Genomic DNA, 25,750 nt, shown 5'->3' with positions numbered 1-25,750 from the left:
CCTGGGGCACACCACTGGTGCCTGGCTGCCAGCTGGCAGTGGCACCATTCACTACCACTCTCTGGGCTCAGCCTCCAGCCAGTTCCTAGCCCAGCTCAGAGAGCTGCTGTCCAAGCCAGGGGCTGACAGCTTGGCCAGGAGTTTGCTGTGGGGGATGGTGTCAAAGGCCTTGCTGAGTTCCAGGCCTTTGATGCTTTTAACCAGAAGGTTAAGTTAGTATGCTTTGTGGCTCAGCAAAACAGGTATCAAAAGCATGCATCTAACCAGAAGAAAAGTAACTCTTTGTAGATCTTCAGCATTTGAAGTCCTTAATTGCTCTTGTAATTAACTCAGCTTCAGGCTGTTTAGATACAGGCTACATCTATGATGGGTAGAAAGCACTTCAGGCTTCAATTATTGAATCCATTGGACCATAATTTATTAAACAGACACTTGGAAGTATGACACTTCCTGGGCAGTCTGGTTACTTTGCATTTTTCATGCACGAGGAAGATGCAAATGGCTGTGACTCAGGTGGCAAGTAGGAGCTGCACAGTATCTTTGATGCCTTAACCTTTTTTTTAGGGGGGAGGGGGTGAGGGGGGGAGAGGGAAGGACCTTCTAGCTGCGAGGTTGGAGCCTGTTTTTTGCTCACAGCTCTGTACTCTTTCACCCAGGCTGTGGGGCATCATCTTCCAGGTCCTTGCCTAGTTAATTTTTACATCTGTGAATGTGTCAACATCCTCTGTCCAAAATAAGTCAACAATATAAAGCCACAGGAACTTCATTTTAAGTGGTGAGTTCATTGTATGTCCTGGGTTCTGCTGCTATATGTCTGCTAGCAAATATGCTTTAAAAAGCAGATTTTGGACTTCATATGAACTTTTGGAGCTTTTTTTTTGGGTGTTAATGTTGGATACAATGTCTTCTACTGAAACCAAAGCACAAAATCTGTCTTGTTTCCAGACAGTGTTCAGTGGTAACTGAACCATGAATTAGTTAAGACACATTATCAGGATCAGTATTTTCCCTGTGTAAACCTCCAGGTTAGTCTTTGGTCATCTTGGTGGTTGTTTCTGTAGGGCTGAAGCAAAGGATACTCTGGTCTGTGGTAGATCAAAGAATGGAAGATGTTTTGTTGGAATAGGCTTTTAAGATCATCATGTCCAACCACAACCCCAGCACTGCCAGGTCACCATTAAACCTTCTCTGGAGACTAAGCCAACCTGGATATTTTCCTGTGTGGCCTGCCCTAGCTGATCCTGCTTTGGCAGGAGGGTTTGACCTGGTGATCTCTGGAGACCCTTTCCAACCCCTAACCTCCTGTGACACCACATCCCTCAGCACCACATTGTATGGTTTTTCAGTCCTTCTGGGAGTGGGGACCCCACCACTTCCGTGGGCAGCTTGTTCCTGGCCTTGACAACCCTTTTGGAGAAGCCTGTTTCTTAATGTCCAACCTAAACCTCTCCTGGCATGACTTGAGGCCATTTCCCCTTGTTTTAATGCTTATTACAGGGGAGAAAAGGCCAGCCCCCACCTCACTCCAACCTCCTTTCAGGGAGTTGTAGAGAGTGAGGTCTATCCTAAACCTCATTTTTCAGGCTCAACAACCTCATTTCATTCAGCCACTCCCCAGAAGAGCTCTACTCTGGCCACCTCAGCAGACAAGCCAGTGGAGTCTCATGTCTAGGGCGTTGCAGGTCATCCTCCCATTTGCCAGAAGGAAATGCCTGAAATTCCTGTCTGACCAACCTGGTGGCCTTCTTTGAGCAGGTGACACCATCAACAGCTGAGGGGCAAGCAGCTGATGTCGTTTGCCTGGACCTGAGCAAAGCCTTTGACACTGTCCCACACCACAGCCTGCTCTCCAGGCTGGTGACACATGGGTGTGATGGGTGACCACTAGATGGATAAAGATCTGGATTGATGGCTGCACCCAAAGAGTGGCTGTCCATGGGTCCATGTCCCAGTGGAGGCCAGGGACAAGCAGAGTCCCTCAGGGATCAGCCCTGGGACCAGGCTTGTTCAACATCTCTGTGGGTGCCATGGGCAGTGGCACTGAGTGCACCCTCAGCAGGGTTGCTGATGGCACCAAGCTGTGTGGTGCAGCAGACAGGCTGGAGGGAAGGGATCCATCCAGAGGGACCTGGACAGGCTGGAGAGGTGGGCACAAGCCAACCTCATGAGGTTCAACAAGACCAAGGGCAGGGTCCTGCAGCTGGGTTGAGGCAATCCCAGGCACAAATCCAGGCTGGGCAGGGACTGGCTGGAAAGCAGCCCTGAGGAGAGAGACTTGGGGGTGCTGGGGGAGGAGAAGCTCACCAGGAGCTCTCAGTGTGTACTTGCAGCCCAGAAAGCCAATCAGAGCCTGGGCTGCAGCAAGAGAAGTGTGGCCAGCAGGGCCAGGGAGGGGATTCTCCCCCTCTACTCAGCTCTGGGGAGACCCCACCTGGAGTACTGCCTCCAGTTCTGGAGCCCCTATTCCAAGAGGGATCTGGAGGTGCTGGAAGGTGTCCAGAGAAGGGCCACGAGGATGATCAGAGGGCTGGAGCACCTCTCCTGTGAGGACAGACTGAAGGAGTTGGGGCTGTTCAGTCTGGAGAAGAAAAGGCTCCGAGGTGACCTCATTGTGGCCTTCCAGTATCTGAAGGGGGCTACAAGAAGGCTGGGGAGGGACTGCTCAGGATCTCAGGGAGTGATAGGACTGGGGGGAATGGAATGAAGATGGAGGTGAGGAGGAAGTTCTTCCCCATGAGAGTGGTGAAGCCCTGGAATGGGTTGTCCAGGGAGGTGGTTGAGGCCCCATCCCTGGAGGTGTTTAAGCCCAGGCTGGATGAGGCTCTGGCCAGCCTGATCTAGTGTGAGGTGTCCCTGCCCATGGCAGGGGGGTTGGAACTAGATGAGCCTTGTGGTCCTTTCCAACCCTGACTGATACTGTGATACTATGAAATGGGAGTGCTATTTTAATGAAGGTGCAGTTGTGGAAGTCTATTTTGTCTGGCTAGTTATAGCAGCATGTGTGTGTGTACTCAGGGAGCTGGAGGAACAGGACATCTTTGAAGGCAAGGAATTGTCTCCTCTTTGTTTTGGTGAAGGGCACAGCGAGGTATTGCTTTACCAAGCAGCAGAGCAACTTCCTCACCTTCTGTCACTGCTGCTTGATGTCTTGATTAAATTATAGGAAGGTGTTGCTCAACATTGACTTCATTAGGGATGTCATGAGAGAGATATTTATAGACACAATGTGGGGATGTTCACAGCACTGCCAGTTAGTTACCTGAAACCTAAAAAGTCCTAGAACAAGCAGGGTAATTAGTATGGCCTTTCTTGGGGGGAGGTGGGCATGGGATGCCTGCTGTGGATTTGGTACATTCTTGAACTATTTATAAGTACTTCCAGGAGCTAGTGCTTCCACCACCTCCCTGGGCAACCTGTGCCAGGCTCTCACCACCCTCCTGGGGAACAACTTCTTCCTCACAGCCAATCTCAATCTACCCATTTTTTTTTGTTTTTGTTTTTTTTTTCCATCCCCCACCAGTCCTGCCACTACCTGACAGCCTAACAAGTCCCTCCCCAGCTTTCTTGTAGCCCCCTGCAGACACAGGAAGGCCACAGTTAGGTCTCAGAGCTTTCTCTTTTCCAGACTAAATAGCCCAAACTCCTTCAGTCTGTCCTCACAGCAGAGCAGCTCCAGCCCTCTGATCATCCTCATGGCCATTCTCTGGACACCTTCCAGCACCTCCAGACCTTTCCTGTGCTAGGGGCTCCAGAACACAGTACTCCAGGTGAGGTCTTAGCAGAGCAGAGGGGGAGAATCACCTCCCTCGACCTGCTGGCTGTGCTTCTCTTGCTGCAGCCCAGGATGTGATTGGCTCTCTGGGCTGCAAGTGCTCCCTGCTGGCTCCTGTTGAGCCTCTCATCCACCAGCACCCCCAAGGCCTTTCCTTCAGGGCTGCTCTCCAGCCAGTCCCTGCCCAGCCTATATTGCTGCCTGGGATTGCCCTGACCTAGATGCAGGACCCTGCATCTTTACATAGAATAGAATACATAGAATAAACCAGGCTGGAAGAGACCTTCAAGATCATCGCGTCCAACCCATCAACCAATCCAACACCACCCAAACAACTAACCCATGGCACCAAGAACTAACCCATGGCACCAAGATTAGATTAGATTTACAAAGCAATAGTGGAAAAGCATAACTGGTGCATAGATCACTTGTGAATCCATCATCACTTACAGTCTGAGTTGCACAGGTTGAATTTGGAAGGAATCTTTGGAGGTCGTTGAGCTCAACACTCCATCTCAAGCAGCGCCATGTAGACCAGGTTGCCCAGGACTGTGTCCAGATTGCTTTTCAATGTCTACACAGATGGAGACTCCACAACCTTTCTGGGCAACCTATGCCTGTGCTCAGTCATCCTCACAATAGAAAGGTACTTTCTTGAGTCCAGATGGATTTTTATGTTTCAATTCATGCCCACTACCTTTTGTCACATCACTGGGCACCACTGAGAACAGTCTGGCCCCCTCCTCTTAAATGCATCAAATGGGTAACAGGGAAAATGCATATTCAAAAGTATTGAAAGCGGCATCAAATTGTAATGCTCAGTGCCTAGCAATGGTTAAAAGCAGCTTTAGTCAACTTCTGACATTGAAGCACTTGTGAAGATATTGCAGCTTGTTCTCCAGTCACCCACTGCATTTTAATGGTCTTAAAAATTACTTTGGGTAATAGCAATTTTAGTTGCTTCTTGGCAGGGTGTCATATTTTTATGTGCTTTACAGTGTTTTCAGGCACAAGGATGATTTTTAAAGACACTGTCAAGTCCAAAACTGCCTGTTAAATGGGAAGTTATTTCAGTCTAAAAGAATATTGCCCCAAAGATGGATGGTGCTGCTTTTTTCTCGAGCTGTAAAAGTAAAACAGCGATGCCCAGCACTTGCAGGGTAATTTTCACATACCAAGCCCTTTAGAGGTATTATACCTGGCTAAAAAAGTATAATAAATAAATAAAGAGTTGGAAGAATGGAAAAATAAAGCCACAAAATATATACTCTCTTCAGGTTGCATGCTCTGTATAAAGAGCACGTTTCCTCAGGCTCTGGGAGGAAGAGCTTATAATGATACAAGTTAGCTGTCCCTGGAGGTGTTCAAGAGGGGATTGGACGTGGCACTTGGTGCCATGGTCTAGTGGTCATGAGGTCTTGGGCAACAGGTTGGACTTGGTGATCTTTGAGGTCTTTTCCAACCTTGTTGATTCTATGATTCTATGTGACTTTGGCAGGGTGGGGTGCATTAAGAAGAGCGTGGCCAACAGATTGAGGGAGGTTCTCCTTCTCCTCTACTCTGCCCTGGTCAGGCCACATCTGGAGATTTGAGTCCAGTTCTGGGCCTCCCCAATTCAAGAGGGACAGGGATATACCAGAGAGTATCCAACAGAGGCTGCAAAGATGCTGAAGGGACTGGAATGTCTGTCTGATGAAGAAAGGCTGAAAGACCTGGGGCTGTTTAGCCTGGAAAAGAGAAAACTGAGAGGACATCTTATCATTGTTTACAAACATCTGAAGGGGGGGAGGAGGAGGGGGCAAGGAGAAGGGGCCAGGCTCTTTTCAGTGGTGTTCTATGATAGGACAAGGGGCACTGGATACAAAGAGGAACCCAGGAAGTTCCACCTCAATGCAAGGGAAAACTACTGTGAGGCTGCCTAAAAAGGCTGTGGAGTATCCTTCTCTGGAGTCTATCAAGACCCATCTGGATGTGTTCCTGTGTGCCTTAGGTGATCCTGTGTTGGCAAGGGGGTTGGGCTCGATCTCCAGAGGTCCTTTCCAATGCCTACCATTCTGTAATGACATTTTTGGTACCTTATCTTCACCCTCACTTTCTGTCCAGTTAAAAGCAAACCCAGCCCCAAATTCTGTCCTGGCGAGATGTTAACATTTAGATTATCTCCCACTCCAGTCTGAATTTGAGAGCTCTGAATTTGAGAGCTGAGCCACTCTGAATCAAAGCACAGGAGTTCAGTGTAGGTTTGGGAAGGATCATGAATGTGTTTGAATTGAACTCGAGTTCGCTGTCACTCCTTCCCAGTCCCTACAATTAGAGATGTCTATCAGGAAGAGCTGCAAATTGTCTGTGAAAGCCCTTCTTATGCTATTCTCAATACAGAGCAACTGTAGTCCAAGCCTGCTAATGTAAAGGTTATGCCAAGCTCATCCTAAATTGCACAGCTGTAGCTCTGAATTCAGTCACACAGGAAACAGAACAGGCCATTTTCCCCTTAAACTGGGTTGCTTAGTTACTCAATTTAAATGTATGGCTCTATGTAGCTCTTTTATTAGGGAGCTTGTTCTGTTAATCGAGATGTTTAGAGAGACTCTTTCATGAGGACTCTCTGTGAGAGCTGCCCTATGAATGAGTGGTGGAAGTAGCAAACGTGGAGGTAAGTAGAAGGCCTTTCAGAGGACTGTTTGCTTGTGAGCAATTGGGGCATTTGACAGAATAAAGTGCATCTGAAACAGAAATGCATTTCCCAGCAGATCTAATTGTGAGGTGTTTTAAGCCTCGGCCAATGCCCAAGCCTGTTAGAATTTCTGTCCCCCTTTCGATAAAGCAGAGAGCATGCTCTCATTTTCCCTGCACTTCCCAGACTCCCCAGAGCTTTGCTAGGAATTTCAATCTGTAACAACTCGTGGGCTTGAGGTTTTGCTGGATTCATTGATATTCTGTGTTGTGAACCAATTCTTTCTCCCGAAAGAGGCTTTCTCAGCAGCTCGTGCCATCTCCCACCGCCCCAGCCATTCAGGAGCCACCCTCCTGGCGCTTGCTGCTCTGGCACAGCTCAGTACTTCACTTGGTGCAGGTGTTTTGGCCTTAATCCATCTGATGTCTCTTGTGTGACACATGCACAGACTCTCCTTAGTTTCTGGTCAGTGAGCACGCAGAAATCATCTATCTGTGTTTTTAATTATTGACTTCTCATTAATACTGTGGCCTTTATAAGTAAGAAATTATCAGTGACTTGGGCTTCAGGGACTAGTCTTCAGTGATTAGGTGAGAGAGGTGTTTTGCCCCCTCTGCTCTGCTCTCATGAGACCCCACCTGGAGCACTGCAGCCAGTTCTGGGGCTCCCAGCACAAGGAGGACATGGAACTGTTGGTGCGGGTCCAGAGGAGGCCACCAAGGTGATCAGAGAGCTGGAGAACCTCCTCTATGAGGTTCTGTGAGAGGCTGTGAAAGTTTGGGCTGTTCAGTTTGGAGGAAGAAAAAAGCTCTGGGGAGACCTTCTAGCAGCCTTCCAGTACCTGAAGGGGGCCTGCAAGAATGCTGGGGAGAGACTTTTCAGAAGGGCTTGAAGTGACAGAATGAGGAGCAGTGACTTTCAGCTGGAAGAGAGGAGGTTTAGACTGTATGTGAGGAAGAAATTCTTGCCAGGAAGGGTGGTGAGACACTGGAACAGGTTGCCTAGGGAGGTTGTGGATGGCCCTGTCCCTGGAGGTCAAGGGCAGGCTGGAAGAGCCTTTGAGCAACACCTGGTCTAGAGGAAGGTGTCCCTATTTATGGCAGCGGGGCTGGAACTGGATGATCTTTAAGGCCCCTTCCAATGCAACCCATTCCGTGATTCTTGTTGTGTATCTCCCAAACATTTATATGCTTATGAGTGCAGAAGAAATTGGAAGGAAAGGCTTGAAATAGTTTGACTCCCTAAACCTTCTTCCCAAAGCTTTTTTTCTTTTCTTTGTCAGCATAGAAAGGGTAAGAGTTGAAGCCAAGACTGTGCTTGAAGTGAAGACTGCTGAGTGCCTAGTGCTCTCTCTGAGCGAAGGAGCACTGCTGGGTGCCCAGGGTTTGCTTTGTTGTGCTCTCACTAGAGCAAAATTAAAATGCAGAGGGAAGAAATGAGACTTTCAAAATACAGACTTTTAGCTCTGCTTTAGGAACTAGAAAACCCTCTTCATCTAGGCCTTTCTCTACCTCACCTCCCACTCACCTGGCTCTGGAAATCAGTTTTGGCTTGCCTGCTGCGTCAAGGCTTTTGTAGTGCCTAATGGCTTGTCAGTGCTTCACTCTTGCAGAGCTTGACTTCCCAGCAGTTGGTGTTGAGCTGTCCAAGGTTTTCTCTCTATCAGACAGTGGCTGCAGTGCCTCCTTTGGTGCAGAGAGCAGGGAGACGGCTGGGCCTCTAATTCCAGCATTCAAAGAAATCATTTCTGCGTTAGGCTGTGGTCAGGCAGTCACTGCCAAAACTGCAGGGAGGAATCAGGGTGTCAAAGCCTCCCATCCCCCTTGCCAGTCTTGTTAGCATTTTGTCATCAGCTGCTGGTATCACACAGCACATGGTCGCCTCATGGCTGACAGGGCAGAACGAGCTGGCTTAGTTCAGACATTGATGTGCTCTGCTTTCCCAGCTCCACGGCAGAGAGGACTTTGCCTCTAGCCAGGAGGCAGGGACATCTTAAGCTGCCCTGAGAATTCTGATACAGTGTAGTGTGTATGGTCTTAGCCTGGAAACTGTTGCTTCTGTTCATCTGCTCTGGAGAGACTGACCTGGATGTAGTACCACAGGTGTGGAGCCCTCAGTAGAGGAAGGACATGGAGCTCATGGAGCAGGTGCAGAGGAGGGTCATGAAAATGATGAGGGGACTGAAACACCTCTGCTACAAAGACAGGCTGAGGGAGCTGGGGTTGTTCAGCCTGGAGAAGAGAAGGCTCTGGGGAGACCTAATAGCAGCCTTCCAGCATCTGAAGGGAGTCTTCAAGAAGGATGGAGAGAGACTATTTACAAAGGCCTGTAGTGATAGGACAAGGGACAATGGCTTCAAACCAGAGCAGAGCAGATTGAGTTTGGATGTTAGGAACAGGTTCTGCCCTGTGAAGATGCTGTGACACTGCAACAGGTTGCCCAAGGAGGTGGTGGAGGCTCCATCTGTGGGAGATATTCAAGGTGAGGCTTGACAGGGCTCTGAGTAACCTGATGTAGTTGAAGATGCTCCTGCTGACTGCAGAGGGGGCTGGATTAGGTGACCTTTGGAGGTCCCATCCAACCCAGACCATTCTATGGTTCTATGATCTACAGTAGTTCTAAACAGGGGTTAGGCTGTCTGGTCCTGTATGTTGTCAATAGGCCTTATGGTTATATTTGTACATATGGCTGAAGAGCTGCCTCAGGGCAGTTAATACTGATTCTGAGGCATCAGCGGGGTTCTTTGTCTGGAGGCTCCAGAACTGCAACCATTTGTGTTTAATGATGACACTCATCAAATCCAAGTGTGGTGGGGTTTGGAAGGGACCTCTGGAGATCATCCAGCCCAACCTGCCTGCTCAGAAGGGTCACCAGCAGCAGGATGTCCAGGACCACAGTGGGCAGGGGTGGTTGGATTGTTTCCAGAGAAGGAATTAAACTCATTTGTTTGTCATAGCACACTGAAGTGGCTCAGAATCCTCAACTCACTTTATTGTTTGCTGTAATATTTAGAGATAATAAAATGGTTTATTGATGATGTCAAGAGTGTCAGAGGGTCAGTTGGGAATGGCTTGGATAACGTTTCTTTCTGCACCATGATGAAGTGGTACCAAGCTGGCGGCCAGTCACTGGTGGTGTCCCCCAGGGTTCAGTGCTGGGCCCCATGCTCTTTAATGTCTTTATTGATGATCTGGACAAGGGGATTGAGTCCATCATCAGTAAGTTTGCAGATGACACCAAGCTGGGGGCAGGAGTTCACAGAGTTGATCTGTTAGAGGGTAGGAGAGCTCTGCAGAGGGACCTTGACAGGCTGGGCAGATGGGCAGAGTCCAAGGGCATGAGATTGAGCACATCTAAGTGCCAGGTTCTACACTTTGGCCACAGCAACCCCATGCAGTGCTACAGGCTGGGGTCAGAGTGGCTGGAGAGCAGCCAGGCAGAAAGGGACCTGGGGGTGCTGGTCAATGGTAGGCTGAACATGAGCCTGCAGTGTGCCCAGGTGGCCAAGAAGGCCAATGGCATCCTGGCCTGGATCAGGAACAGTGTGGCCAGCAGGAGCAGGGAAGTCATTCTGCCCTGTGCTTAGCACTGGTTAGGCCACACCTTGAGTACTGTGTCCAGTTCTGGGCCACTCAGTTTAGGAAAGATGTTGACTTGCTGGAAGGTGGTTTAGTTGATTAGATGGTGTTGGGTGATATGTTGGATCTCAAAGGTCTTTTCCAACCTGGTCTGGTCTGGTCTATTCTATTCTATTCTATTCTATTCTATTCTATTCATGTGAACAAGCATTGCCTAGATTCAAATGGAGCTTGCTCTAAACTGCTGAAGATTCAGAAAGAGTTTGGGCAAATCTGGAGAAAGAAAAAAGTTAGAGCTAATAGCATATGCTTGGGATATTGCTTTTGTAGGCTGTGCTGGAAGACAGGTTTGAGTTTTCCCTGTTGAGTGAATACTGCTCTGTTCAGTGTGCCAGCATTGTTGGGCCCTAATTCTGCCCTTGGAGTTCACAAGTTTGCAGGAAAGCTGCTGTCAGAGTGGCACACACCACCTCTCACAATACCTTCAGCTTGGATGAAATGTACAGGCAAACACTGAGTCACTGTGCAGTTTGTTGTTCTGAATTCAGTGATACAACAGAAGTGCCTGCAATAGGAATGCAGAGGAATTGCATGGTGTGCTTTTCTAACTTGGGGAGAACCCTGAGGTAAGCAGGGGCTTGATGCTGAAAGGTAAAACAGCTTTCAGTAAGTGATGCACCCTCACTAAGTTGGCAGATGACACTAAACTGAGTGTTCATCTGCAGCAGGGTAGGAAGGATCTGCAGAGGGACCTGGCCAGGCTGGATCTATGAAGTTTAACAAAGCCAAGTGCCAGGTGCTGCACTTGGGTCAAAGCAACCCCATGAAGGCTCCAGGTTTGGGGCAGAGTGGCTGGAAACTGCTTAGTGAAAAAGGACCTGGGGATGCTGGTTGACAGCCAGCTGAAAGTGAGCCAGCAGTGCCCAGATGGCCAAGAAGGCCACCAGCAGCCTGGCCTGGATCCGCAATGGTATGGCCAGCAGGAGCAGGGAAGCAATTGTATCCATGTACTGGGCAAGTGGTGAGGCTGCACCTCAAATCCTGGGTTCAGTTTTGGGCCCCTCACTCTAAGAAGGACATTTAGATACTGGAGCATGTCCAGAGAAGGACAAGAAGCTGGGGAAGGGTCTGGAGAACAGGGCTGGGGAGGAGCAGCTGAGGGAGCTGGGGGTGTTTAGTGTGGAGAAGAGGAGGCTGAGGAGAGACCTCATTAGGTTTGAGAGTAGGAACAATTTCATTGCTGCAAGAGTGGTCAGGCATTGGAAGAAGCTGCCCAAGGAGGTGGTGGAGTTGTTCAAGAACCTTGATGGCACTTTGGGACATTGTTTAATGGCCATGCTGTTAGAGGTCTTTTCCAAGTGAAAGAATTGTATGATTTTATGATTTCTGCAGTTGCTGATAAAGTTTAAACTCTGAGTTTAAATAGCAAGCTGACCAAGGTAATGGTTGGACTCAAGGATCTTAAAGGTCTTTTCTAAGCAAAGCCATTCTGTGATTCTTTGTTCCAGTGACAAACTGAAGAATGAGCTTTTGCTCCTGCCAACAAATCAAATCATTTCCTTCAGCACTTAGTGAGGAGGATTTCATGAAGTAAGTCTTTTAAATCAGGCTGTGTATCTGGGAGGAATTGAGCCAGGGATCTGAGGCTGCCTGGTGTACTCCTTCTGACTTCTTGTTTAAAGAAAAAGGAACCAAACTGCTGATGTTGATATCTAAAAGCAGAACTGAATGTAAGATAAGATGTGGAAGAAGGTAGTGCAGTAACTGGGTGTTGCTGCAGCAGCTGGAAGGAGAGTTGGTTATTAGCATATTGAAGTGGTTTAATTTCAGGAGCACTTAGGAGGAGCTGACAGTTATTTCCCAGAGCTGTGTACCCAGGAAGGTTCAGGCTGGCTGCTTGCTGTCCAGGTGAGTGTGTTGTATGCCCTGCAGGGCAGCTCACTTACTGGTTTTGGATGGAATTAAAACATCTTGAACATGGCAGGACTAAGTTATTGAACTTCTAAAGTTATAATGTGATCCTGGGAACACAAATCCTCTCACTGTGAATGGGATGACTGGATGATGAGATGGGCTGGGTTGAAGGGGAACTGGTTGAAGGACAGAGTGGGACAAAGCCTAGTTGGAGACCTGTGGCTAGCAGTGTCCCCCAGGGGTCAGTACAGGATCCAGCCCTGTTCAATATGGAATAGAATGGAATAGAATGGAATAGACCAGACCAGGTTGGAAGAGACCTTCAAGATCATCGTGTCCAACCTATCAATTAATCCAACCCACCTAAGCCATTCATCAGTGAGCTGGACTAAGGGATAGAGTGGACCCTCAGCCAGTTTGCTGGTGGCACAAACTGGGAGCAGTGGCTGACACCCTGTCAGGCTGTGCTCCCACCCAGCATGACCTGGACAGGCTGCAGAGCTGGGCAAGGAGAAATCCAGTGCAATTTAATAAGGGCAAGTGTCAAGGCCTGCATCTGGAGAACAAACCCCCCATGGATCAGTACAGGCTGGAGGCTGATCTGTTGCAGTGCAGCTCTGGGGAAAAGGACTTGGGAGTCCTGGTGGACAGCAGGATGCCCATGAGCCAGCAATGTGCCAAGATGGCCAATGGTCTCCTGGGGTGAATCAAGAAGAGTGTGGAAAGCAGGTTAAGGGAGGTTCTCCTCCTCTACTCTGAGACCACATCTGAAATGCTGTGTCTGGTTCTGGGCTCCCTGGTTCACAAAGGACAGGGAACTGCTGGAGAGGGTGCACAAAAGGGCTACAGAAATAGGGGACTGCAGCACCTCTGTGATGAGGAAAGACTGAGAGCATTGGGGGTTTTGAGTCAGGAGAAGAGAAGACTGAAGGGGGATCTCATAAATGTTTCTAAATACTTCAAGGGTGGGTGTCAGGAGATTGGGACCAGGCTGTTTTCAGTGGTGCCCAGTGACAGGACAAGGAACAGTAGGCACAAACTTGAACATAAAAAGCTCCATCTAAACGTGAGGAGTAACTCCTTTAGTTTAAAGGTGGTGGAGCCCTGGAGCAGGCTCCCCAGAGAGGTGGTAGAGACATTCAAACCCCACCTGGATGTGTTCCTTTATGTCCTTCTCCACATGAACCTGCCTTGGCAGCAGGGCTGGACTCACTGATCTCCACAGGTCCCTTTCAACCCTTAGTGTTCTATGATTCTGTGAAACACTTGAGGCTTTGTGGGACAAGCCATGGTCACTGTTGAACTTGAAAGCAGCTGAGGCAGATGTATGCCTTGCAGTCAGGACTGAATGATCAGAAGAGCCAACTTCAGATGCTGCTCCTGACTACTGCAAATGTTTTATTTAACCTGAATTTAGGGAACTGTGTTCAGGAGATGGATATTGCAGGCAATTCCTCATCCCTGTGGCTACTTCTTTGTTTCTTCATACATGTGTAAAGCTACAACTGTCTTTACCAGTCTGTGAATATGGAGCTAGTCAGAGCATTGAGGAGCTGTCTGCAAAGGCTACTGTAGCCTTGTAAGCCAAAAGGGGGAGGAAGGGGGTTCTGCCCCTCTGCTCTGCTGAGACCCCACCTGCAGTGCTGGGTCCAGCTCTGGAGTTCTGAGCACAGCAGAGACAGAAGTGGGGCCAAGGGAGGCCACGATGGTGCTGGGAGGGCTGGAAGCCCTCTGCTGTGAGGCCAGGCTTGAGAGAGTTGGGCTTGTTCAGCCTGGAGAAGAGAAGGCTTCAAGGAGACCTTCTGCAGTGCTTCAGGGGAGCGATCAGAAAGCTGGGGACAGACTTTTGAGGAGGTCCCTGTTGGGACAGGACAAGGGGTGATGGTTTGAAATAAAAGAGGGAGATTCAGACTGGAGAGAAGGAAGACATTTTTACCCTGAGGGTGGCCCAGGTTGCTCAGCCAGGCAGTAGATGCCCCATTCCTGGAGACATTTTTGCAGAGGTTTCTGTTTGCTTTAGCTGTCAGGTTGGCATAGAAGTCCTCCAAGTAATTCAAGTGCTGGATGGGCAGTGGCTGAGCTGGGGAGGACAGGGTGAAAGAAGATGATCAGAAAAGTCCCTTTTGGCTTGGCAGAGGATTATTCACCTTGTTATGTTTGTTTCAGCTCAGGCTGTTTGACCTTGCAGAGCATCTTACCTAGAACAACGACTGAGGTGCTCCTCTGAGCCATCTCATTAAAAATAATTAGGAATGAAAATAATGAATATGAGCCATCAGAAACCACGTGGGTCTGAGGCATGCCACTGCTCCCTCAGGTTTGTTAAACAGATTCTCACTTTGCTCCCGAGGAGACAGAGCCTTTATTTATCTGCCTCTGCCTTGATCATATAATTGTAAAGCAAATGCAGTATTTAGATGAAACAGTGAAGTTAATGACAGGAGCAAAAGTGTTTCTCTGGAACCTTTAGGGAAGCCTTCAGAGCTTGTTGGTTTATTTACTCTTCTGAGCAGTGCCTGGGGGCAGGGCACTGCTACATCAGATCACATTTCCCACTGCTGCTGTTGCTGAAACACAAACCCCATCCTGAAGCTCACTTACACCCTGCTGTTTCTGCCTTTCTCAAAGTGTGTTCAGTTTAGGATGATTTGAGTTCCATGACCACTCCATTACGCATCTGGATGCACTCCTGTGTGACCTCCTCTAGATGAACCTGCCCTGCCAGGAGCTTGGACTTGATGATCTCCAGAGATCCCTTCCAGCCCCTAACATTCTGTGATTCAAGGACAACTTGGTTTTTTGTTAGAGAAAGTTTGTGGCAGCTTTATGCTATGCCTTTAAACATCAGCTGCAGATTTTGAGCAGAAAAGTGAGAGAAATATCAATAATTCACCAGCCAGCCTTGGTGTGCTGTGCCCTGCTGCTGTTCTGCTGGGACACAGAATCACAGAATGAGAGGGTTTGGAAGTGATCTCTGGAGATCATCAAGTCCAATCCCCTACCAAGGCAGGTTCAAGTAGCTAAGGTCACACAGGAGCAGATCCAGGCAGGTTTGGAATGTCTCCAGAGATGGAGACTCAACCACCTTTCTGGGCAGCCCATTCCAGCTCACCATCACCCTTACATTAAAGAAGTTCCTCCTCATATTTAGATGGAACTTCTTATGTTCAAGTTTGTGTCTATACACAGAGACTGTGATGCAAGGAGACCATCCTGCTGTAGCAATTGCAGTAGTTTGATTGAGGTTTTGAGTTAATTAGATGCATGTAATAATCTGCAGCATGAAACTGGAGCAGTTTAAATATCTCCTGGATACCAGCTATAGGGCACTTGAAAACAAAAGAGCAGGAAAGCACAGGCTTGTGTAAATATTCCTTCCTAAGTCACCTTTGGTGCTGCAATTATCTCTGGTTGTTTGTGTTGAATAAAGCAATCTCTTCCTGCTGAAATAATTTCTGTTGAGGAGTATGTCAATAGAACTTGAGGAAAACCAAGCCCTGCCTCATATCTCTGCAGAACAGTTTCTGTAAGTCCTTTGAGAAGAAAATTAATCTCTCCAGGGATCCTTCTCCCTCTCACAACTACCTCAAAGCAGGTTAGAGCCAGGTGGGTGTTGGTCTGGTCTCCCAGGTTAACAAGGGACAGGATGAGAAGAAATGACCTCAGGTTGCCTCAGGACAGGTTTAAGTTGGACATGAGGAATAATTTCTCCCCTGCAAGGGTTGTCAAGGCCTGGAACAGGTTGCCCAGGGTGGTGGTTGAGCCCCTGTCCCTGGAGGGATTGGAAGTCATGTAGATGTGATGCTGAGGGACATGGGTTAGAGGTGACCTGGCAGTGCTGGGTTAACAGTTGGGCTTGATGATCTTAAAAGTCTTTTCCAACAAAGGCAATTTCAGAAATGGAGGAATTGGACTTCTCTGATGTTCCTGCTGTGGAGCAGTGTTTTAGGATCTGCCTTCTCTGCCAGTCCAAAAACTCCACAACTGTTTGGAGTGGAAGTGTCCTGATTAAATCTGTGGGCAGCATGCAGCCATTTCTCCATTGCCCATGCAGTGTTTGTTGCCCTGCTGTTGCTCTTGAGTTCAAATAACTCACTTTTCCTCCTTGGAATTTACCCAAGTGTGTTTCTAGAGAGCTTTAATTTTTCCTATAGACTAAACAATTCAAGCCTGTGGAGTCTCCATCCTCCTGAAGATGGGAATAACCTTTCTGAGCACCTGGCTCAGTGTAAAATTGTTCTTCTTCATGTGTCCAGGATTTTCCACCAGGTCTGGTTAGTGCTGGTGATACAACCACAGTGCTTATTGAGGTCTTGCACTGCTGCTGCCTAATGATTGTATGTTGCAAAGGGAAAATGAAGGTACCACCCACAGAATCATTAAGGTTGGAAAAGACCTCTAAGATCATCAAGTCCAACCTTCTACCCAACACTTTCATGATCACTAGACTGTGTCTCCAAGTGCCACATCAGCTCATTTCTTGAACACCTCCAGGGGTAATGACTCCACCACCTCCCTGGGCAGCCTGTTCCACTGCCTGACCACTCTTGCAGCAAAGAAATTCTAATACTCCACCTAAACTTCTCCTGTATTTACAACATCTAACTTCAATTAAACTTATTATCTCCCTTTGACTTGGAAAATTGTGTGAGACTGCAATGTTGAATGCATCTGTTGGGTGTGTGGTGATGAATGGGACACTAAAGGAAGCTGTGGTAGAAGGTTTGGTCTGTGAGAAGGGGAGGACAGGTGGCAGGCCTCTTAAAAAGCAATCTGATATTTGGCTCCTACTGACACAGCTGAAGTTGATATGAAATAATCTGTGAACTCTGTGCACTAAAACTGTGTTTCTCCTAAAGCCTTTCATTGGTGCCGTGAGGGTAATCCACAGCAAGATTTCTGCTGCACATCCTGTTTGGTTTTTCCTCCTCTAGCTTATAGAAATAGCTGTGGCTACTGCTCTAATCTCTGCTTTCCATGGAAATTTATCTCATGATAAATTTCATTGCTTTGCCTGCTCACACTTGTAACAAATCCTCTGCCAATGGCTGCACTTTACTGCACTGGCTGCCTTTTCTCTGCCACACTCTGGAGTCAGGTTTCAGTGCCCAACATTCATTTTAAACACGATTCCATGCTAATTCTAAACAAACCCTGACGTGTTTGGTGCAAAGCCAGACCTGAGCAAAGGCTGCTAACATCATTGATCTGTTGTGATGAGCCACAAAGATGCTGAAGGGAGTGGAACAGCTCCCTTATGAGGAAAGGCTGAAGGAGCTGTGTCTCTTTAGCTTGGAAAGAAGGAGACTGAGAGGTGACCACATTAATGTTTATGAAGATACTCAGGAAGACAGAGCCATCTCTGCTCAGAGATGCCCAATGGTAGGACAAGGGGAAACAGGTGCAAGCTGGAGCACAGAAGGTTCCATGTGAACATAAGGAAAGACTTTTTCACTGTGAGGATGACAAAGCACTGGAACAGGCTGCCCACAGAGGTTGTGGAGTCTCCTCTGAAGACATTCCAAACCCTGGACATGTTCCCATGTGATCTGCCTTGGGTGCTGCTGCTCTGGCAGGGGGGTTGGACTGGATGATCTTCCAACCCCTAATGTTCTGTGACTCTGTGAACAGAACTAGAGGTTGGCCTACTTTGGATGAACACATTGAGACAGCCAGCAAGGAGAGAACATCATCATGGAAACAGAGATGCTGGAGAGAAAGCTCACTCATCTTTCCAAATATGTTCAATTGTGGTCCCCTCACTTCAGGATAGACACTGAGTTGCTGGTCTGTGCCCAGAGAAGGGCAAGGAAGCTGCTGAAGGGTCTAGAGGGCAAGCCTGGTGAGGAGCAACTGAAGGAACTGGGGTTGTTTAGTCTGGAGAAGAGGAAGCTAAGGGGAGACCTCGTTGCTCTCTACAACTCTCTGAAAAGGAGGTTGGAGTGAGGTGGGGGGTCAGTGTCTTCTTCCTAGCATCAGGTGGTAGGGAAATGGCCTGAAACTGTGCCATGGGAGGGTTAGGTTGAAGATTAGGAACAATTTCTTTGTTGCAAGAGTGGTCAGGCATTGGAACAGGCTGCCCAGGCAGGTGGTGGAGTCACTGTCCCTCAAGGTGTTCTAGAAACACGTGGTCATGGCACTTTGGGACATGATTTAATGGCCACAGTGGTATTAGGCTGATGGTTGGCCTCAATGACCTTGGAGGTCTTTCCCAACTTTAATGATTCTGTGACTGTTCTGTAAGGCATGTGTGAGCTTTAGGATTACAATTTATCCCTGCTTTGGCTTATGTCTTGGCCATGAGTGAGGTGATCCCTGTGCAGCGGTGAACGAGTGCACCATCAGCAAGGTTCTTGGCAGCACCAATCTGTTCGTTGTGGTCTCTGTGCTGGAGAGAAGGGATGCCATCCAGAGTGACCTGGACAGGCTTCAGAGGTGGGCCTGTGTGAACCTCATGAAGTTCAACAAAGATAAGTGTAAGGTCCTGCACCTGGGTTGGGGTAATCCCATGCACAAATCCTGGCTGGATGAGAAGGATAGAGAGCAGTCCTGATGAGAAGGACTTTGGGGTGCTGGGTCATGAGGAGCTAGATGTGAGCTGGCACCATGTCCAGAACAAATGTGTCATGGGATGAGCCCCAGCAGTGTGGGCAGCAGGTGGAGGGAGGGGATTCTGTCCCTCTGCTCCATTGAGACTCCACCTGCAGTGCTGGGGCCAGCTCTGGAGTCCTCAGCATAAGCAGGACATGGACCTGTTGGAGTGGGTCCAGAGGACGGCCACAAAGATGGTCGGAGGGCTGGAGCGTTGCTCCTATGAAGGCAGGCTGGGAGGGCTGGGGTTTTCTAGCCTGCAGAAGAGAAGGCTCCAGGGGGACCTTAGAGCAGCCTTTGAGTATTTTAAGGGGTCTATAAGAGAGCTGGGGAGGGACTTCAGATAAAGGCATGGTGTGGCAGGACGAGGGGTAATAACTTCAAACTGGAAGAAGCTGTATTTGGATTGGACATTAGGACATTACATTACATTGCATTAGGACAATACATTCTATGTATTCTAAAGCAGGGTTTGCCTGTTTGGCTTTAAAAGCAGAGGCATTGCTGTGTGATTGTATTATCATCAGGGTCAGTTCAGGTGCTGCTGATGGATAGGATCATGGATATGAACACACTCAGGGATGTGAGCAATCTCAAGGAATATGGTGCTGTCAGTCCTTTGTGGTTAGAAGTTTGGCCCTGCAGCTGAGCTACCAGAAATGACTGTGCCACAGAGCTGCCGTTTAGAGAGGCTTCACCATAAAGGAGATCTCAATAAATGCTTTGCTGGACCTGAGCAAAGCCTTCAACACTGCCCTGCACCACATCCTGGTCTCCAAGCTGGTACAGTGTGGGTTTGATGGATGGACCATTCAGTGGATACAGAACTGGCTTGAGGGCCACACCCAAAGGGTGGCTGTCAATGGTCCATGTCCAAGTGGAGGCAGAGGACTGGAGCTGCTCTCCTGTGAGGACAGACTGAGAGAGTTGGGGCTGTTCAGTCTGGAGAAGAGAAGGCTCTGAGGAGTCCTTCTTGTGGCCTTCCAGTATCTGAGGGGGCCTACAGGAAAGCTGGGAAGGGACTTCTGAGGATGTCAGGGAGTGATAGGACTGGGGGGCATGGAAAAAAATAGAAATGGGTAGATTGAGATTGGATGTGAGGAAGAAGTTGTTCCCCATGAGGGTGGTGAGAGCCTGGCACAGGTTGCCCAGGGAGGTGGTGGCAGCCTCATCCCTGGAGGTCTTTGCAGCCAGTCTGGATGTGGCTGTGAGCAATCTGCTGTAGTGTGAGGTGTCCCTGACCATGGCAGGGGGATTGGAACTGGATGATCCTGGAGGTCTTTTCCAACCCTGACAATTCTGTGATTCTATGTTTGATCATCTTTCATAGGTCTTGCTTGGGGGTGTGTGGGGGGGGTGATTATGGTCTGTAGCAAGCTGCAGTGCAATTCCTTTGAAGTCAGCACATGTGTAGTTTTTACTGTAAGGTGGGAAATAGCTTTTTACCTCAGCTTGCTCTGTTGTGGAATTTGAGTGGTTTTCCTGTATTAGGTCTTCAGACCTCACATAAATAATGCAGTGATACTGCATTGCTTCTTTCCTTAGCTAGAGACCATTAGGCCACTGCCATTTCTGGACTGGGGCATCTGTCTGATGAGGAAAGGCTCAGAGCCCTGGGGCTGTTTAGCCTGGAGAAGAGCAGCCTGAGAGAAGATATTCATGTTTATAAATATCTGGAAGGCAGTTGTTAAGCAGGGGCCAGGCTGTTTTCAGTGGTGTCCTGTGATAGGACAAGGGGCAATGGATACAAACTGGAACCCAGGAAGTTCCACCTCAACATGAGGACAAACTAACTTACTGTGAGGATGATGGAGCCCTGGAGCAGGCTGCCCAGGCGGAGTCTCCCTCTCTGGAGACTTTTGAGATGCATCTGGTTGCATTCCTATGTGACCTGCTTTGGCAGGAGGCATGGACTGGATGATCTCCAGAGGTCCCTTCCAACCCCTACCACTCTATAATTCTGTGATTTCTTAGAAATATGGAGTAGCCTTTCCTGTGCCTAGGACTGTGTCAGGAGAATTGGAGGAGTACCTAAACGTGTTCGAAAGCAGGGCCTGCAGCCTCGCATACAGTTCTCTGTGGTGAAATGGGAAGGTTGTCTCTTACCATGCTGTCTCAGTGGTGCTGTGAGACCCTTTGAAAAGAAAAAGTGCCTCTCCATTAACTTTTTCTTTCTCTGTGCTTTAAAGAGGTAATATTTTTCTTCTGTTTAATGTAGAAAGCCAAACTGTCCCCCAAGCCCAGCCATCACATGTGGTATAGGTGCCTTTCTGTATTGTGAGACTACACCTCTGCCTTTGCCTAGCTCTGCATGTACTGCTTTGTGTCTTTGAACCTATCTTTTGAGTAAACCAACCAAATCTTACTTATTTTCTTTCATTATTCTGCTCTGCTTCCATTGATGCCTCTAAACTTTTGACTCCAGACTGGCAATACGAGGGTAAGATGGCACAAGTGTAACTTCCTGAACATCACTCGTCTGTGTTTAGTTTTTATTTCCCTTAGAACATCCTTCCAGTTCTGTTCCTCCTCATTAATTGGAGCCTTTTGTTGCAATTAAACTCAAGTTAAGTTTGTTTCCTTTCTGAAGCTTTGATGGCTGTTTGTACCTTTTAATCATCCCTCTGTTATTTCTTTGGGTTAAATTACCATCCTGTTACCTCTTGTCCTGAAGGACTTTTGCTTCACTGAGATGCCTGGTGGCATCTCTAGAGCGGGACACAAAGAGCCATCCAACAGGTTGGATGAGGCCTTGAGCAACCTGGTCTAGTGAAAAGTCTCCCTGCCCATAGCATGGGGGTTGGAACTAGATGGTCTTTAAGATCCCTTCCAACCCAAACCCTTCTGTGATTCTATGAACTGTACATTGTGGTGGAGTTGCTGTGGTCATGATGTGGGAAGGGAAGGCTCTCTTACAGAGGTGACAGAACAAACCACATCAAGGGGGGAGGGTGGCTGGGGTTTTTTGTTTGTTTGTTTGTTTAAGTGTTTAAGTCTGGATCAGCATCTGAGATGTCAAATGTTTTGTCACCAGATTCTCCATTGCTTTATGAAGTTTTATCTGAGTAAGGGATAAGCCAAGAGCTCAGATGTTGTTCCTCTGTCAGTGTCACTTAGATAGCAGTTGTAGCCTATGCATACATAGTACTTAAGCGAACACTTAGCTCCAGTCAGCCAAATACAGGCTTGTTCAACTAAGCCCCCAAGGTCCTTCTCCTGGAATTGGGAATAACTTCTCTTTTCTTCTTTGTAGATTGCAAATTGGCCAGAACTGGTCCTCCAGCCACAATAGTTCCTATTGATGAGGAAAGCCGCAATGGTGAGTGCCCCTCGCTTCGCTGCAACGCCCCTTTGCTTCCCCTGCCTTAGCTGAGCCAGCTGTAGGGCTCAGGGAGCAGAATGTCCATGTGCAGCTCAGCTTTGAGGACTGGGCTCTGAAAACCTGTCAGCAGGGATTGTGGGCAGGAAGGTGTCAGTGATCCAACATGCTGGGAGGTGTCATTTCTCCCCAGAAGTTATCCATCTTGTTAGCTTTGGGCTGTGCCTCCAGAGAGCTCTTGTGAGTGTGCACCTAGTTTTAACAAGTACTTTTGGCCACAATTAATAAGAATACTGATAAACCAGGAGTTTACCTCCCAGCTTACTTTTTGCTATCTGACTTCTTAGGTCAACGTGCTGTTACCAAGGGACAAATTTCTGGTCAGCTTTTGGTTTTGGTGTGGTTAAGTAAAGCTGAAACCTTCTTTCTGTGAAGCTTGGTAGGAGTGTTAACATTGCTGTGTCATGGGTTTCACCTGCAGCTTTCAGAAGGTTGCTCTGAGTTTAGTGACATGAGATAATGGACACATCTGAAATGGCAGAATCTGCTTGCATGCAGTCATGGAAACCTCAAAAGAAAATGAGTGCCTTTTTCTGTTGTTCTCCTGTCAAATGATACACTTCTGAAGTTGCTGATCTGTAGGCTCAGTGCTTTACCCTGCTGTTGCTCCTGATACTAACTTACTACTCTCTCTTGGCTTTTAGTTTGTAATTATTACAATTTTTTGACCTCATAAGCTGGGCACAGTTGTGTGCTTGCATGTGGTGGTGATTTGACATATATGGCTGCTTGAAATGGTGAACAAAGTCCAAGTCATGCTGGTGGAACCTCTGCTGCTACCCTTAGGGAACTGCTTGCTGAGGGAGTTGCTTAAGATCAGGGTGTGGATATGGGAATGCAGGTTTCTAATGGTAAGAGCACAAAACCCAGTGGTTTTGGGCTGCAGAACTCTGATAGCTGCTAGTGATGTGACTTGTAAGCACAGGTTGGTGTCTCACTTCTGTGCTGATTTTCTTGCAATCACAAATGATAGTTGATCTCAGCAGCATGAAATCCCCCTGCTAGTGGTGCCCACATGCTGAGCAGGACTCTCCTTTCCTTTTGTATTCTGTCATTCAGCCTGAGTGCTAGAAAAGTAACTTGTACAGTGCAGTATTAAAGTTGAAAGCAGTATCATGATTAGAACATGTTAATATCAAGTGGAAAAGCCCCAAAACCTTTATTCCTCCTTTCTCTGGTGTGTGATCACAACATCCATGATAGACCTTGCCCTTGAATCGCAGAGCCTTGGTACATAATCTGTGCTGTAGTGGTAGTCTCTCTCTCCCCCTCTGCCCCTTCCCCCGTCTCTCGCTCCCCCTCTGCCCCTTCCCCCGTCTCTCTCTCCCCCTCTGCCCCTTCCCCCGTCTCTCGCTCCCCCCTCTGCCCCTTCCCCCGTCTCTCTCTCCCCCTCTGCCCCTTCCCCCGTCTCTCGCTCCCCCTCTGCCCCTTCCCCCGTCTCTCGCTCCCCCTCTGCCCCTTCCCCCGTCTCTCGCTCCCCCTCTGCCCCTTCCCCCGTCTCTCGCTCCCCCTCTGCCCCTTCCCCCGTCTCTCGCTCCCCCTCTCCCCCTTCCCCCGTCTCTCGCTCCCCCTCTGCCCCTTCCCCCGTCTCTCGCTCCCCCTCTGCCCCTTCCCCCGTCTCTCGCTCCCCCTCTGCCCCTTCCCCCGTCTCTCGCTCCCCCTCTGCCCCTTCCCCCGTCTCTCGCTCCCCCTCTCCCCCTTCCCCCATCTCTCGCTCCCCCTCTGCCCCTTCCCCCGTCCCCCTCTGCCCCTTCCCCCGTCCCCCTCTGCCCCTTCCCCCGTCTCTCTCTCCCCCTCTGCCCCTTCCCCCGTCTCTCGCTCCCCCTCTGCCCCTTCCCCCGTCTCTCGCTCCCCCTCTCCCCCTTCCCCCGTCTCTCGCTCCCCCTCTCCCCCTTCCCCCGTCTCTCGCTCCCCCTCTGCCCCTTCCCCCCGTCTCTCGCTCCCCCTCTGCCCCTTCCCCCGTCTCTCGCTCCCCCTCTCCCCCTTCCCCCGTCTCTCGCTCCCCCTCTCCCCCTTCCCCCGTCTCTCGCTCCCCCTCTGCCCCTTCCCCCGTCTCTCGCTCCCCCTCTCCCCCTTCCCCCGTCTCTCGCTCCCCCTCTGCCCCTTCCCCCGTCTCTCGCTCCCCCTCTGCCCCTTCCCCCGTCTCTCTCTCCCCCTCTTCCCCGTCTCTCGCTCCCCCTCTCCCCCTCTCCCCTGTCTCTCTCTCCCCCTCTCCCCTGTCTCTCTCTCCCCCTCTCCCCTGTCTCTCTCTCCCCCTCTCCCCTGTCTCTCTCTCCCCCTCTCCCCCGTCTCTCGCTCCCCCTCTCCCCCTTCCCCCGTCTCTCTCTCCCCCTCTCTTTCTCTGCTACAGAAGGAGTCTTGAGATTTGATGCTTACAATGTAATTGTATCACCTTGTTGGGAAGGTGTCAGGTATTCTTGATTGTGCATAGGAATACTAGGGAGGGGGCAGGCTGGGGGCTGATCAGTTGGAGAGCAACTCTGGGGGAAAGCATCTGGGAGCCCTGCTGGATAACAGCATGCCCATGAGCCAGCAATGTGCCCTTGTGGCCAAGAAGGCTAAGGGCACCCTGGCATGCATCAAGACAAGTGTAGCAAGCAGGTCAAGGAAGGTTCTCCTCTGTCCTAATCTGCACCGGTGAGGCCACATCTGGAATACTGTGTCCAGCTCTGGGCTCCCCAGTTCAAGGACAGGGACTTGCTGGAGAATGTAGAATAGCATAGCATAGAATAGCATAGAATAGAATAGACCAGGTTGGAAGAGACCTTCAAGATCATCCTGTCCAACCTATCACCCAGCACCACCTAATCAACTAAACCAAGCACCCCATCAAGTCTCCTCCTGAACACCTCCAACGATGGTGACTCCACCACCTCCCCAGGCAGCCCATTCCAATGGGCAATCACTCCCTCTGGGCAGAATTTCTTCCTAACATCCAGTCTGAAGCTCCCCTGGCGCAGCCTGAGACTGTGCAAAGGGCTGTAGCAAAGGGCTACAAAGATAGTGAAGGGATTGGAACATCTCTCTTACAATGAAAGATGCATAGAATTGGGTCTTTTTAGTCTGGAAAAGAGCAGAATGAGGGGGGACCTCATCAATGCTTATGAATGCCTCCAGGGTGGGTGTCAGGAGGATGGGACCAGTCTCCACCAAGGATGCAAAGCAGCTACCAGCAGATTTATTTTCCTGCTCTTTGTGTGGGCTCTTCCAGCTGTCTTCAAATTCAGGGCACACCTTTTAGCTTGCTGGAGTTAGCCTTGGGTCCGTGCTGAATGATGGGCAGTGTTGCAGGTGAGTGTGTAGGAGTACCTGTGCGTGGCTGTGCTAGACCTTGAACACAGGAGGTGGAGCAGCAGATGGAGAACTGTTTACCAGTGATTATACCAGAGAGTCTCCAACACAGGCTATGAGGAGAGTGATGGGTCAGGAACATCTGTCTGATGAGGAAAAGACTGAGAGCCCTGGGGCTGTTTAGCCTGAAGAAGAGCAGATTGAGAGGAGATCCTCATGAATGTTTATAAATATGTGAAGGATGGCTGTCAGGAAGAAAGGGCCAGGCTCTCTTCAGTGGTGTCCTGTGACAGGACAAGGGGCAATGGATACTAACTGGAACAAAGAAAGTTCTACCTCAACATGAGGAGAAACTTCTTTACTATGAGAGTGCTGAAGCCTTGGAGCAGGCTGCCCGGAGAAGTTGTGGAGTTTCCTTCTCTGGAGACTTTGAAGACCTGTCTGGATGCCTTCCTGTGTGATCTGCCCAAAGTGATCCTGCTTTGGCAGGGAGGTTGGACTGCAGAGGTGATCTGCAGAGGTCCCTTCCAACCTCTAAAATCCTATGACTC

At 49.1% G+C, this 25,750-nt stretch overlaps 1 protein-coding gene across 1 annotated transcript in view; it reads left to right on the top strand.

Moving 5' to 3' along the window:
- PCDH15 (protocadherin related 15) overlaps window positions 1-25,750 on the top strand; it is a 995,294-nt gene that overhangs the window by 616,072 nt on the left and 353,472 nt on the right. The window contains exon 7 of the mRNA XM_054174769.1: window positions 21,783-21,848. Coding sequence (XP_054030744.1) covers window positions 21,783-21,848 — 66 coding nt within the window. The remainder of the gene's footprint in view (window positions 1-21,782; window positions 21,849-25,750) is intronic.

Source organism: Dryobates pubescens, chromosome 30, assembly GCF_014839835.1.
Source record: "Dryobates pubescens isolate bDryPub1 chromosome 30, bDryPub1.pri, whole genome shotgun sequence".
Lineage (NCBI taxonomy): Eukaryota > Metazoa > Chordata > Aves > Piciformes > Picidae > Dryobates > Dryobates pubescens.
The sequence above is the reverse complement of the archived record's forward strand: the minus strand, read 5'-3'. Positions and strand labels throughout refer to the sequence as shown.